This window comes from Lampris incognitus, chromosome 11 (assembly GCF_029633865.1).
Source record: "Lampris incognitus isolate fLamInc1 chromosome 11, fLamInc1.hap2, whole genome shotgun sequence".
Taxonomy (NCBI): Eukaryota; Metazoa; Chordata; class Actinopteri; order Lampriformes; family Lampridae; genus Lampris; species Lampris incognitus.
In genome coordinates this window covers 50942768-50954934 of record NC_079221.1, presented here as the reverse complement: position 1 = coordinate 50954934, position 12167 = coordinate 50942768, and the positions used below count along the sequence as shown (strand labels likewise).

General features: G+C 49.2%; 1 protein-coding gene across 1 annotated transcript in view; it reads right to left on the bottom strand.

The window, feature by feature from the left end:
- Positions 1–382: 382 nt before the first annotated feature.
- LOC130120630 (immunoglobulin kappa light chain-like) overlaps positions 383–12167 on the bottom strand; it is a 60250-nt gene continuing 48465 nt past the window's right edge. Inside the window, exons 3-4 of the mRNA XM_056289283.1 lie at positions 2060–2097; positions 383–916 (exon numbers count right to left, since the gene is read on the bottom strand). Of these exons, the coding sequence (XP_056145258.1) occupies positions 597–916; positions 2060–2097 (358 nt within the window). The 3' untranslated portion in view covers positions 383–596. The remainder of the gene's footprint in view (positions 917–2059; positions 2098–12167) is intronic.

Sequence of the window (12167 nt, the reverse complement as noted above, 5' to 3'; positions counted from 1 at the left end):
TGTGGGTATATATGGTGAGCACATGCTGATGGGACTAGTTGGTCAGGGCTGTACTCATAGTGAGGCACTCTGGATAAACATGTCAGCTATGACACAAGTGTAAAAGCTCATCTCACTTTATTGTCATTACTGGGATGAACTCTCTACAGCGCAGGTTAGAGTCCCTATCTTGTTACTACAGCAGATTATAAACCCACATTACAGGCCTGCCTGCTGTGGGCTGGCCAGGATTTGTAAATTATTTAAAGGGGTTTTATTTCGGCTTTAGCTGGTGCCACAGTTTGTAAATTCATGACAAACCAACAAATACAAAACTGGATCATTTGACAAAAACTTTATTAACTTCTGAGCAGCAGACAAGCAGGAATACATTCAGCAACAGAAACCGACAGTAGAAGCAACAGATGAACTTAACCAAAGTGCCCCTCTCCCCAAACTCACCCCTACACACTTAACTACAACACACCTAAGCACGCACATGTTAGAAACTGCAAGGGGGCTTTTGTGTTCACATCCCTGCCTCATTTTTATTCATCTCTTTTTATAAACCCATGCATTTGAGGGAAGGTTGCTTCCAGCCAGTAGGGGGCGTTTCTCTAGCCGCTGCACTGTGTCCTCCTGAGCTCGGTGGACTGCCTGCGGCCACCATGGGCCACCAAGCAGGTGTAGAGGTCTCCTTCATCCCAGCTGGCTTTGCTGAGGGTCAGGATGCTGCTGCGGCTGTACCCAGTGCTGCTCCACACCTCTTGTCCCGTCAGGACGCCCGCCGTCACCTCCCTCCCATCCTTCTGCCAAGTCACCAGCGCTCCTTTTGGGGAGTAGCTGCTCAGCAGACAGGACAGCGTGGCCGAGCCCTTGGACAACTCCTCAGAAGAGGGGGGGAGCAGGGAGAGGGTGGGTTTGACTGAGACCCCCGCTGTAAAGAGAGACACAACTGAATACACCGACTTGCTGAACTATGTGTTACTGAGAGCACTGCAGCACCACCACTACTCACCAGGACCATGTTAATGCTACTGTGCTGTGTGAATAAGCACATGCAGCATCAGTGTGTCATGTTGTAGTCTTTGTTTCCATGTGTTTATGTGTGCAGTGTGTTTTCCATAATCTATTTGTACAGTAGTCTATGTGTGTTTCCTTTAATCTGCCGTCTCTACTGTACCTGCAGGACCACAGCTGAAAATGAGTGATGCTGCTAAACTGCCACATTTACACAAATGTGTATCAATGTGCCCTGTCTGTGTGTAACTAAAGGCAACAAACTAAACTAATACTCACAATTTACATGACTTTTTACAACCTTAACAGTAAATAAAGGATGAAATAAACAATATGCCATAGGCTGTAAATCACCAGTTAAATATTCTGCAAGTTTACAATAAAATTAGTTTTAAAAGCAGTTTTCAGGTGTGCGTATATGAATGTGTGTGGCACATAAAGTGAATATGAATGAGCTCATTTCTCAGACTGCCAGTGATTTAGCAGATTATAAATGTGTAAATTAAACACGGCTTTACATGGGACTGTACACTGTGTGCAGCCTCTATTCAACATGTTCAGTGTGAGTAAAGCTCATTTAACCACCGTTGTACCTGCAGCTGATTTACACTGCTGCGGTGCAATCCTCATGCAACAATTTCTGCAGCTTTTACTGATACAAGACACCTAAAATATACACGGGTTAGAGACCAAACGTCGAATAAATAGCTCAGTGTTGAAGATTGTGATTTCAGTTTGTCTTGTAAGATTTCCAAACTGACAGCATTGTTCAGGCTTTAACCAATGGTCGACTAAAGCTGTAATGTCAAGTTATGTGACGATGCTACGGCATACTGATGTTGTTAGAATAACATGGACTACTTTACAATATTCAGCCATTGCCTTTCCACCCTGGAGTCCTGTTAAATGTCACGACTGACTCCAAATGAATCATTAAACAAATCAAAATCTAGTTTTGTTTTCCCAAACCAACACTCGACATACGTAGCAACACGTTGTGAGAAGCAGCTAATGTAGAAAATGACTATGGACACACAAATGTACAAGAGAAATCACTTACATGAGACGATGACCTCAGTGCCGCCACCAAAAGTGATCCACAGTGATAGAGCCTGGTTAAGACGCCGTACAAAAACCTCCTTTCCACTTGACACACCTCGATGGCTGCTGCTCAACACGCTCACGTGCCGCAGCTCAGCCTTATTAGTGTATATGGCAGGAAGTTTTAGCTTTTAACCCCTCTGTTTTTACTCCAGCTCCACCACTTAGCCATTTCCTTATCAGAAACTGGATGACAACCAGCCTACTTATAATCCCACTGTACAACACAAGTATCCAGGCAAAATACCAAACTCATGATATCCACATTCTATTTTAACTATCCTGTCTATCAAAAGTTATATTCTAAATGATATTTTAACTATCCTGTCTATCAAAAGTTATATTCTAAATGATATTTTAACTATCCTGTCTATCAAAAGTTATATTCTAAATGATATTTTAACTATCCTGACTATCAAAAGTTATATTCTAAATGATATTTTAACTATCCTGTCTATCAAAAGTTATTTTCTAAATTATATTTTAACTATCCTGACTATCAAAAGTCATATTCTAAATGATATTTTAACTATCCTGTCTATCAAAAGTTATATTCTAAATTATCTATCCTGTCTATCAAAAGTTATATTCTAAATGATATTTTAACTATCCTGTCTATCAACAGTTATATTCTAAGTGATATTTTAACTATCCTGTCTATCAAAAGTTATATTCTAAATTAACTATCCTGTCTATCAAAAGTTATATTTTAAATGATATTTTAAGTATCCTGTCTATCAAAAGTTATATTCTAAATGATATTTTAACTATCCTGTCTATCAAAAGTTATATTCTAAATGATATTTTAACTATCCTGCCTATCAAAAGTTATATTTTAAATTATATTTTAAGTATCCTGTCTATCAAAAGTTATATTCTAAATGATATTTTAACTATCCTGTCTATCAAAAGTTACATTTTAAATGATATTTTAAGTATCCTGTCTATCAAAAGTTGTATTCTAAATTCTATGTTAACTATCCTGTCTATCAAAAGTTATATTCTAAATTATATTTTAACTATCCTGTCTATCAAAAGTTATATTCTAAATTAACTATCCTGTCTATCAAAAGTTATATTCTAAATTATATTTTAACTATCCTGTCTATCAAAAGTTATATTCTAAATGATATTTTTACTATCCTGTCTATCAAAAGTTATATTTTAAATGACATTTTAAGTATCCTGTCTATCAAAAGTTATATTCTAAATTATATTTTAACTATACTGTCTATCAACAGTTATATTCTAAATTAACTATCCTGTCTATAAAATTTATATTCTAAATTATATTTTAACTATCCTGTCTATCAAAAGTTATATTCAAATTGATATTTTAACTATCCTGTCTATCAAAAGTTATATTTTAAATGATATTTTAAGTATCCTGTCTATCAAAAGTTATATTCTAAATTATCTTTTAACTATCCTGTCTATCAACAGTTATATTCTAAATTAACTATCCTGTCTATCAAAATTTATATTCTAAATTAAGTATCCTGTCTATAAAAAGTTATATTCTAAATGATATTTTAACTAGTTAAAATGTAATTTTGCACATCAAAAATTCAAATCTTGACATCAAATTAAATCCTAACTACTGAGGATTACAACTTTACCCCATTCATTTCAGTGAGAACTGGAATTTAAATTAGTGGGATATTAAGTAGTTTAAGTGCCAATCGTTGAAATAATTTTTTTTTTGCAATATCAACATTTGGAACATAATTGTTGATATCAAAAACGAAATGTCTGACATCAACAACTGAACCTCTTATATCAACAACTGGTGTTTCAACTAATTAAAAGTGAATTATAACTACTTAAAATTCAATTTCTGATATGAAAATTGGATATTTTAACAAGTAAAAAAATGAATTGGTGATGATAATAAAGGACATTAAAAGCTGGAACAGCTTGCCATATTGTCCACCATGGACATCCTGTGGCCAAAATGTTGATCCAGTCTCCACAGGGATTTCTGTTTTCTTGGCCATTCAGACTTTTTATTTTTCCTTTGTCCGACTGCATGGTCCTCTGTAGTGTGCCCCCTGTAGGCAATAGATGTCCTGTGTGAATCCCTACACATCAACTGTTAATGCTGTGTAGAGTTCCCTGTGTTTTAACTGTGTCCTTTCAAGATGCATCTGTCATAAATGTCTGAAATGCCAAAGATGAAGATCAAAAAAGGTCCATAAATTGACACCACGTATGGAAGAAAAGGAACGGGTTCATATGGTGCTACTGACATGTCACCTGAGAACAGGACCTGTTCAAGTCTTGTTGGGGTCCTAAGCAGAATTTGATTTGCCCTCCTGGTGTCCAAGCAGCACTTTGTTAATCGTAGGACTTCACAGTCTAAGAGGCAGCTTAGTTGTCTTATACCTTAGGTGGTCCTGCCTACATGGCAGATGTTTGTACAGCCTTCTATCACTGTGTGGTTGCTCAGCCATGAACACAGATATCACTCTGACAGTAGGAAATCCCTGCGTCCTCAGCCTGGACTGCTGTGACAGTCAGGGGGAAGTCACTCCCAGATCCGCCGGCGCTGAACCGAGAGGGACTTCCTGCCAGGAGAGTGGTCCCTGTGCCAGTCAAGGCTTTGCGGACTGTTCCAGGTTGTTGGTAGTACCAGGCTTGACATTGTTGGGTACGTTGAAGGTATATGGCGGGTTAGCCTACTTGTATATTTGTAGCTCATCTCCTGAATCAGTGGAGACACATTTCAGGCAGTCTGGTTAATGTGACAAGTCACTGTTTCATCTAGAAATGTCTTCTGATGGGTCCTGTTCAGCTGTTACAGACACCTTGTCTTTCATCAGAGGAAGGTCTTTGTGCAGGTCTTCATCACTGTGTGAGTGGTGAGACTTCATGTTGCTGACAGTAGTAAACTCCTGTGTCCTCTGTCTGGATGTTACTGATGGTGATTCTGAAATCATAACCGTTGCCACTGCTGCTGTAACCACCTGAAATAAAACCCCAATAGAAATTAGTAATGAATCTGGGAGCTTCTCCTGGTTTCTGATGATACCGGGCTAAGTCATTACCAATGGCTCCACTGGCTGATGGAGACAGGACCTCCTGTCTGGACTGAGACAGACTCTGGAGTCTGGGTCAGTAAAGTGTCTCCTTTACACCCTGAAACAAAACACATGGAGCTTTTACTATTATTTTATTCATAAATCATATCAGTCATGTTTATTATGTCACATGGGAGGACAGTGAAATAAAGACATAAAATAAACAACTCATGTGCTATACAGCATTGTTGAACGACAACAACACAGTGGATGCAAAGGACAGCTAACTTAGTTGTCTCAGTAGGGTACCAAATGGGACAGCTATGCCACCAGCTGAATAAAGAAGCCCATAGCAGTATAGTAATAAGAAATAAAACACAATCAATAGTGATACTATGGCAGGATGAGGAAAAACACAGGAGACCAAGGCGAGTTTGATGTTTATTCCTCAACTCCAAAAACCAACTGCAGCAGGAACAACCCTGCACCAGAGAGCCCGGGAACGTAAACCACGCCCACGCAGCCCCCCTCGAACACCCAGAAGGGATTCCTGGATAGAAAATTAGTGTCTCACTGGAGGCTTAAGCAGCCTGCCATAACGGCTGCGCCGTCCCTCAGCCGAAACAGTAGGTGAAACACAGTCCAAAGCCGGCTGAGAAGCAGAACGCTGAACCCGTGAAGTTACTGCCGGGGTCCTGGAAGGAGGACGACCCCGACGGGGAACCTGGGCCGGAAACACAACTTCGCCTGCCACCCTGTGCGCGGGTTTAAGCCTATCAAGCGTGACACAGTCCCTACGCCCACCCATATCCAGCACAAAACCCTTAGGACCCGTCTCAAGAACCCGAAATGGGCCATCGTATGGGGGTTGGAGGGGCGAGCGGTGAGCATCATGCCGTACAAAACAAAACGAGCCGACATGAGCTCCGCAGGCACGAACGACCGCGGAAAACAGTGGTGAACGGGGCCTGGAACCCGAGTGCTGTTGGACAAAAAAGGATAAACGGCCGGACGGGGTCGAGGAGCGGAACTCCCAGGCAAAAATTCCCCAGGGACGCGGAGCGGCTGACCGAGCACCAGTTCAGCGGGGGAAGCGTCGAGGTCCTCCTTAGGAGCCGAGCGCAACCCGAGCAAAACCCAAGGTAAACGATCCACCCAGTTACCATCCGAGAGCGCAGCGCACAGAGCTGCCTTGAGCGACCGGTGAAAACGTTCACACAAGCCTTTAGCCTGAGGGTGGTACGTGGTAGTGCGGTGTACCTGCACACCCAAGGATCGCGCAAGTGCCGAACAGAGCTCTGACACGAACTGGGGGCCCCTGTCTGAGGTGATATCTGACGGAGTGCCGAAACGGGCGACCCAGGAGGAAAGAAAAGCGCGTGCAACATCCGGGGATGTTGTGGAGGACAGAGGGACAACCTCTGGCCACCTGGTGGTCTGATCTACCATTGTGAGCAGGTGCGTAAAACCTGTGAAGAAGGTAGAGGGCCCACCAGGTCCACATGCACGTGGTCGAAACGTCTGGCCGGGATCGGAAATGGTTCGAGGGGCGATTTAGTGCTCTGGTGGACCTTAGCGCGCTGGCACGCTACACATGCAGCTGCCCACCCCTTGATGTCCTCGCGGAGGCCAGGTCAAACGAACTTGGAACCGACCAACTTCACCGACGCCCGAACTCCAGGGTGCAAGAGGGAGTGAATCGAATCGAAAACTCGACGGTGCCAGGCCACTGGAACAACGGGGCGGGGACGGCCGGTGGAGACAACGCAGAGGAGGGGAGGACTGCCTTCCTGCATCACAGCGTCCTCTAGCTTGAGACCGGTACGCGTTGACCTAAGGGCAAGGACGTCCGGGTCGCTGGGCTGTCGGCAGCCATAGCGGAGAAATCCACACCGAGGTGCACAGGACACACAAGCACACGCGACAGACAATCAGCAACAGGGTTGGACTTCCCGGCCACATGCTGAATGTCCGTTGTGAACTCGGAGATTGCCGCTAGGTGGCGCTGCTGACGAGCAGACCACGGCTCAGTCACCTTGGACATGGCGAAAGTCAGCGGCTTATGATCCACATAAGCCGTGAATGGGCGACCCTCCAGCAGGAAGCGGAAATGCCGGGTTGCAAGGTGCAGTGCCAGCAACTCCCGGTCAAAAACGCTGTACTTGCGCTCGCTGTCTCGCAGTTTGCGGCTAAAAAATGCGAGTGGCTGCCACGCATTCGCCACGCGCTGTTCAACCACAGCCCCCACGGCTATGTCAGACGCATCGGTTGTTAAAGCTATGGACGCCGTGGGTGTGGGATGGGCGAGGAGGGCAGCGTTAGCCAGGGCGCACTTAGCTCCGTCAAAGGCCTGGACCCGTTCGGGAGTCCAGTCGACTGGGTCGTTAGCCTTCTTAAGCCGCAGGGCTTCGTAAAGTGGCTGAAGGAGGTGGGCAGCGCGAGGGAGGAAACGGTTATAGAAATTCACCATGCCCAAGAATTCCTGCAATGCCTTAACAGAGACTGGGCGGGGAAATTCCGCCAGCGCTTGCACCTTAGAAGGCAACGGGACCGCGCCTTGCGGCGAAATGCGGTGACCCAAGAAGTCAATCACCGGCAGTCCAAACTGACACTTGGCCGGGTTGACTATCAGGCCGTGTTCGTCCAGGCGACGGAAAACCTGTTTCAGGTGCGCCAGGTCCTCTTCAGCTGACGGACTGGCCACTAATATATCGTCGAGATAAACGAACACGAAGGCAAGGTCACGCAACACCGAGTCCATCAGCCTCTGAAAGGTTTGCGCTGCCCCCTTCAAGCCAAAGGGCATGCGCATGAACTCAAAAAGCCCAAACGGGGTGATCACTGCGGTCTTGGGCACGTCCTCTGCGCGCACAGGAACCTGATGATAGCCGCGCACCAGGTCCACCTTAGAGAAAGTAGTGGTACCTGCCAGGCGTATGGAAAAGTCCTGAATGTGTGGGATGTTCAGGCGGCGAAAGTCGCCGCAAGGCCGCCACGACCCATCCGCCTTGGGCACCATGTGAAGCGGCGAGGCCCACGGGCTGTTGGAACGCCTCACTATACCCAGACGCTCCATGATGGCGAACTCCTCCTTAGCTGGAGCCCGTTTTATCGCGTCGAGGCGCCGCGCGCGCGCAAAAACTGGCGGTCCCAGAGTGGGAATGAAATGTTCTACCCCGTGTTTAGTAACCGCGGTGGAAAAGGCAGGTGGAGTCACCGATGGAGAATCCACCAGCAAACGTTGAAAAACATCCCCTTGTGGTGGACACGTATTGGGGACAGAATTCAACCCAGGAACTAAGGGTTAAGTCATGGTTGCCCTGGCAGGTTAACGCAGGGTTAAGTTATGGTTGTCCAGCCAGTATTCTGATTATTCTGGCCACCTCCGCTCAGTCGAGCGGTGGGTTTTGTTTGTCTCGCTGATTTACCGTGGATTAAAGAAAGTTGCCTACACGGCTAAAGTGTGAACCTACGGTCTTCTCCGTTCCTTCGGCTCTACACTGGTGACCCCGACGTCGGTTTTCGGATACGTTTTCTGAAACCACACACATTATGGCTACGAACGCCGTTGCAATTAAACTGCCGGAGTTTTGGGAGTCTTCCGCGGCTACGTGGTTCGCGCAGGCTGAGGCACAGTTCGCGCTCAGAGACATAACAGCAGACGAGACCAGGTACTACTACGTAGTGGCAGCGCTGGGGGGCGCTACGGCTTCCAGGATAAGCGGTTTCATAACCAACCCACCGGCCGATGGTAAATACGCCGCACTTAAACATCTCCTCCTTGAAACTTTTGAACTGTCAGCAACGGAGAGAGCACGTCGCCTCTTCGCAATTCAGGGCTTGGGAGATGGCAAACCATCGGAGCTAATGAGCAGGATGTTAAACCTACTGGGTCAAGAAAAGCCATGTTTCCTGTTTATGGAGCTGTTTCTGCGCAACATGCCGCCCCACGTCCAGACTGCGCTCGCTAACTCCACCATCACTGATCCCCGTGAGCTGGCAAAGGAGGCTGACCGATTCTTCGTCGCTACACAACGTTCCTCCCATGCCGGGGTGCTGGCTCCTACCTTCACTGGCCCCCCGCCGACATCGCGGGCGTGGCCCGACGGTGGCGCCACAGCATCAGACCGCTACAAGCCCTCTGGACTCTGTATGTACCACGCTCGATTTGGTGCGAAAGCTAAACGGTGCCGTTCCCCCTGCAACTACAGGCCGACGGGAAACGAGAGGGCCAACACTCAGTAGTGGCCATGAGTGTTGGCGATACGAGCAGGCTACTCTTCATCCTCGACACCATCTCCGGTCGGCGATTTCTTTGTGACACGGGCGCACAGAGAAGCGTGCTCCCTGCTACTGACGTCGACATCATGGGCGGGGAGCGGGGCCCCCAGATGGCGACGGCTGACGGCAGCCCTATCCACACCTACGGCGTGCGGTCTGTAGAACTGTGTTTTGGTGGACAACGTTTCACGTGGGAGTTCGTCATGGCCAATGTAACGCTTCCCCTCCTCGGAGCTGATTTTTTGTGCGCTTACGGTTTGCTAGTGGACATTCAGAACAGCCGTCTGGTCGATGCCTTAACCTTCTCCTCCTTCGCATGTACGCGGAGGGAAGCGGCCTATGCAGGTCTAGCCAACTCTCTCTCAGAGGCAGACAAGTTCACCCGCCTCCTCGCTGAGTTCCCTGACCTCACCCAGCCTACCTTCTCTGCACCCACCGCTAAGCATGGGGTGGAGCATCACATTGCTACGAAGGGGCCCCCGGTCTACGCCAGAGCCAGGCGTCTCGACCCCGCCAAACTCGCCATTGCCAAGTCTGAGTTCGAGCACCTGGAACGCATGGGGATCATCCGCCGCTCTGACAGCCCGTGGGCGTCCCCACTCCACATCGTCGCTAAGCCTGATGGAGGTTGGCGCCCATGCGGGGACTACCGCCGACTAAATGACGCCACCACGCCTGACCGCTATCCTGTCCCGCATATCCAGGACTTTTCTGCAAACCTGTCTGGCAAATGCGTCTTCTCAAAAGTCGACCTGGTCCGTGGTTATTATCAAGTTCCCGTGCACCCCTCAGACATCCCCAAGACAGCGGTGACAACCCCATTCGGCCTATTTGAATTCCTACGAATGCCATTTGGACTCAAAAACGCGGCCCAGTCCTTTCAGCGGCTGATGGATTCAGTGCTCCGTGGCCTTCCTTTCATCTTCGTCTATTTGGACGACATACTCATCGCCAGCGCCTCCGAGGAAGAACACCTGTCCCATCTTCATGCCCTCTTCACACGCCTCAGCCAGCATGGGCTGATCGTCAACCCGGCGAAGTGCCGGTTCGGGCTGACAGCCATTGATTTCCTCGGGCACCGCATCACTGGGGACGGGGCAGTCCCCCTGCCCTCAAAGGTGGAAGCGGTGGCGGCCTTTCCGCGCCCCCAAACAGCTCGTGCGCTCAGGGAGTTCATCGGGATGGTGACATTCTACCACCGCTTCATTCCTCGAGCCGCCTTTATCATCCGGCCACTGTACGAGGCGCTGAAAGGCATGTCCCCCAACCAGGCGGTCGACTGGACAGCAGAGCGGGACCGTGCGTTCACCGAGACTAAAGCTGCGCTCTCCCAGGCTACCCTGCTAGCGCATCCTTCACCTACAGCGCCTATTTCCATAACCACGGATGCATCGGACTATGCTGTTGGTGCGGTTCACGAACAGTGGGTGGGGGGGGCTTGGCAGCCTTTGGCCTTTTTCAGTCGCCAGCTTACACCCCGAGAGCGCAAGTATAGTACTTTTGACAGGGAACTCCTCGGTCTCTGGCTCGCCGTCCGGCATTTCCGTTTCCTGCTAGAGGGCCGCGAGTTTACTGCGTACGTGGACCACAAGCCCCTCACGTTTGCCATGTCCAAGACGGCCGAGCCATGGTCCGCTCGCCAGCAGCGACAACTCTCCTACATTTCGGAATTCACTACCGACATCCAGCACGTCGCTGGTAAGTCTAACCAGGTAGCTGACTGCCTGTCTAGGGCAGTGATTGGAGCGGTCCACCTAGGCCTTGACTATGCACAGATGGCTGCTGACCAGGCCACGGACCCGAGCATCCTCCGTCTCCGGGCCTCCGACACGGGGCTCCGCCTGCAGGACGTTCCTTTCAGCGACACAGGTGTCACCCTCCTGTGTGACGTCTCCACAGGACAGCCCAGGCCCATCGTCCCGCACAGCTGGAGACGCCCCGTATTTGAAGCTGTGCACGGCCTCTCTCATCCAGGCGGTAAGCCATCCGTGCGCCTGACCTCTGCTAAGTATGTGTGGGAGGGACTTAAGAGAGACGTGAAAGCGTGGGCCGACTCGTGTGTTGCCTGTCAGCGGGCTAAGATACACCGCCACATTAAGGCGCCCCTGGAACGCTTCGCAGTGCCGGAGAGACGATTTGACCATGTCCACGTCGACCTGGTTGGTCCCCTACCCCCCTCCCATGGGTTCACCTACCTCTTCACTGTGGTGGACAGGACTACGCGCTGGCCTGAAGCTGTTCCCCTGGCATCCACGACGTCTGCTGATGTGGCCCGGGCTTTTATTGGGTCGTGGGTCTCACGTTTCGGTACGCCTTCCGACCTTTCATCTGACCGCGGGCCACAGTTTACCTCAGAGCTATGGAATGCTGTGGGTGAGGCTCTGGGCGTCAAGCTTCACCGCACTACCGCCTACCACCCTCAGGCGAACGGCCTATGTGAGCGCTTCCACCGGTCCATGAAGGCTGCGCTTCGGGCTACTCTCAAGGACTGCAACTGGGTTGACAAGCTCCCATGGGTCATGCTGGGCCTGCGGACCGCCCCGAAGGAAGACCTACAAGCCTCCTCTGCGGAGCTGGTGTACGGCACGCCGCTGCGAGTCCCAGGCGATTTCATGCCCAATGCAACGCGTCCCTGGTCAGCTGTGGACCAACGAGCCTCCTTGCTGGACGGGGTCAGAGCTTTCACACCCGTCCCTACCGCCCAACACGGCGCTCCGGTGTCCCAGGTGCCCCCAGGTCTGCAGTCAGCGGACTACGTGTTCATCC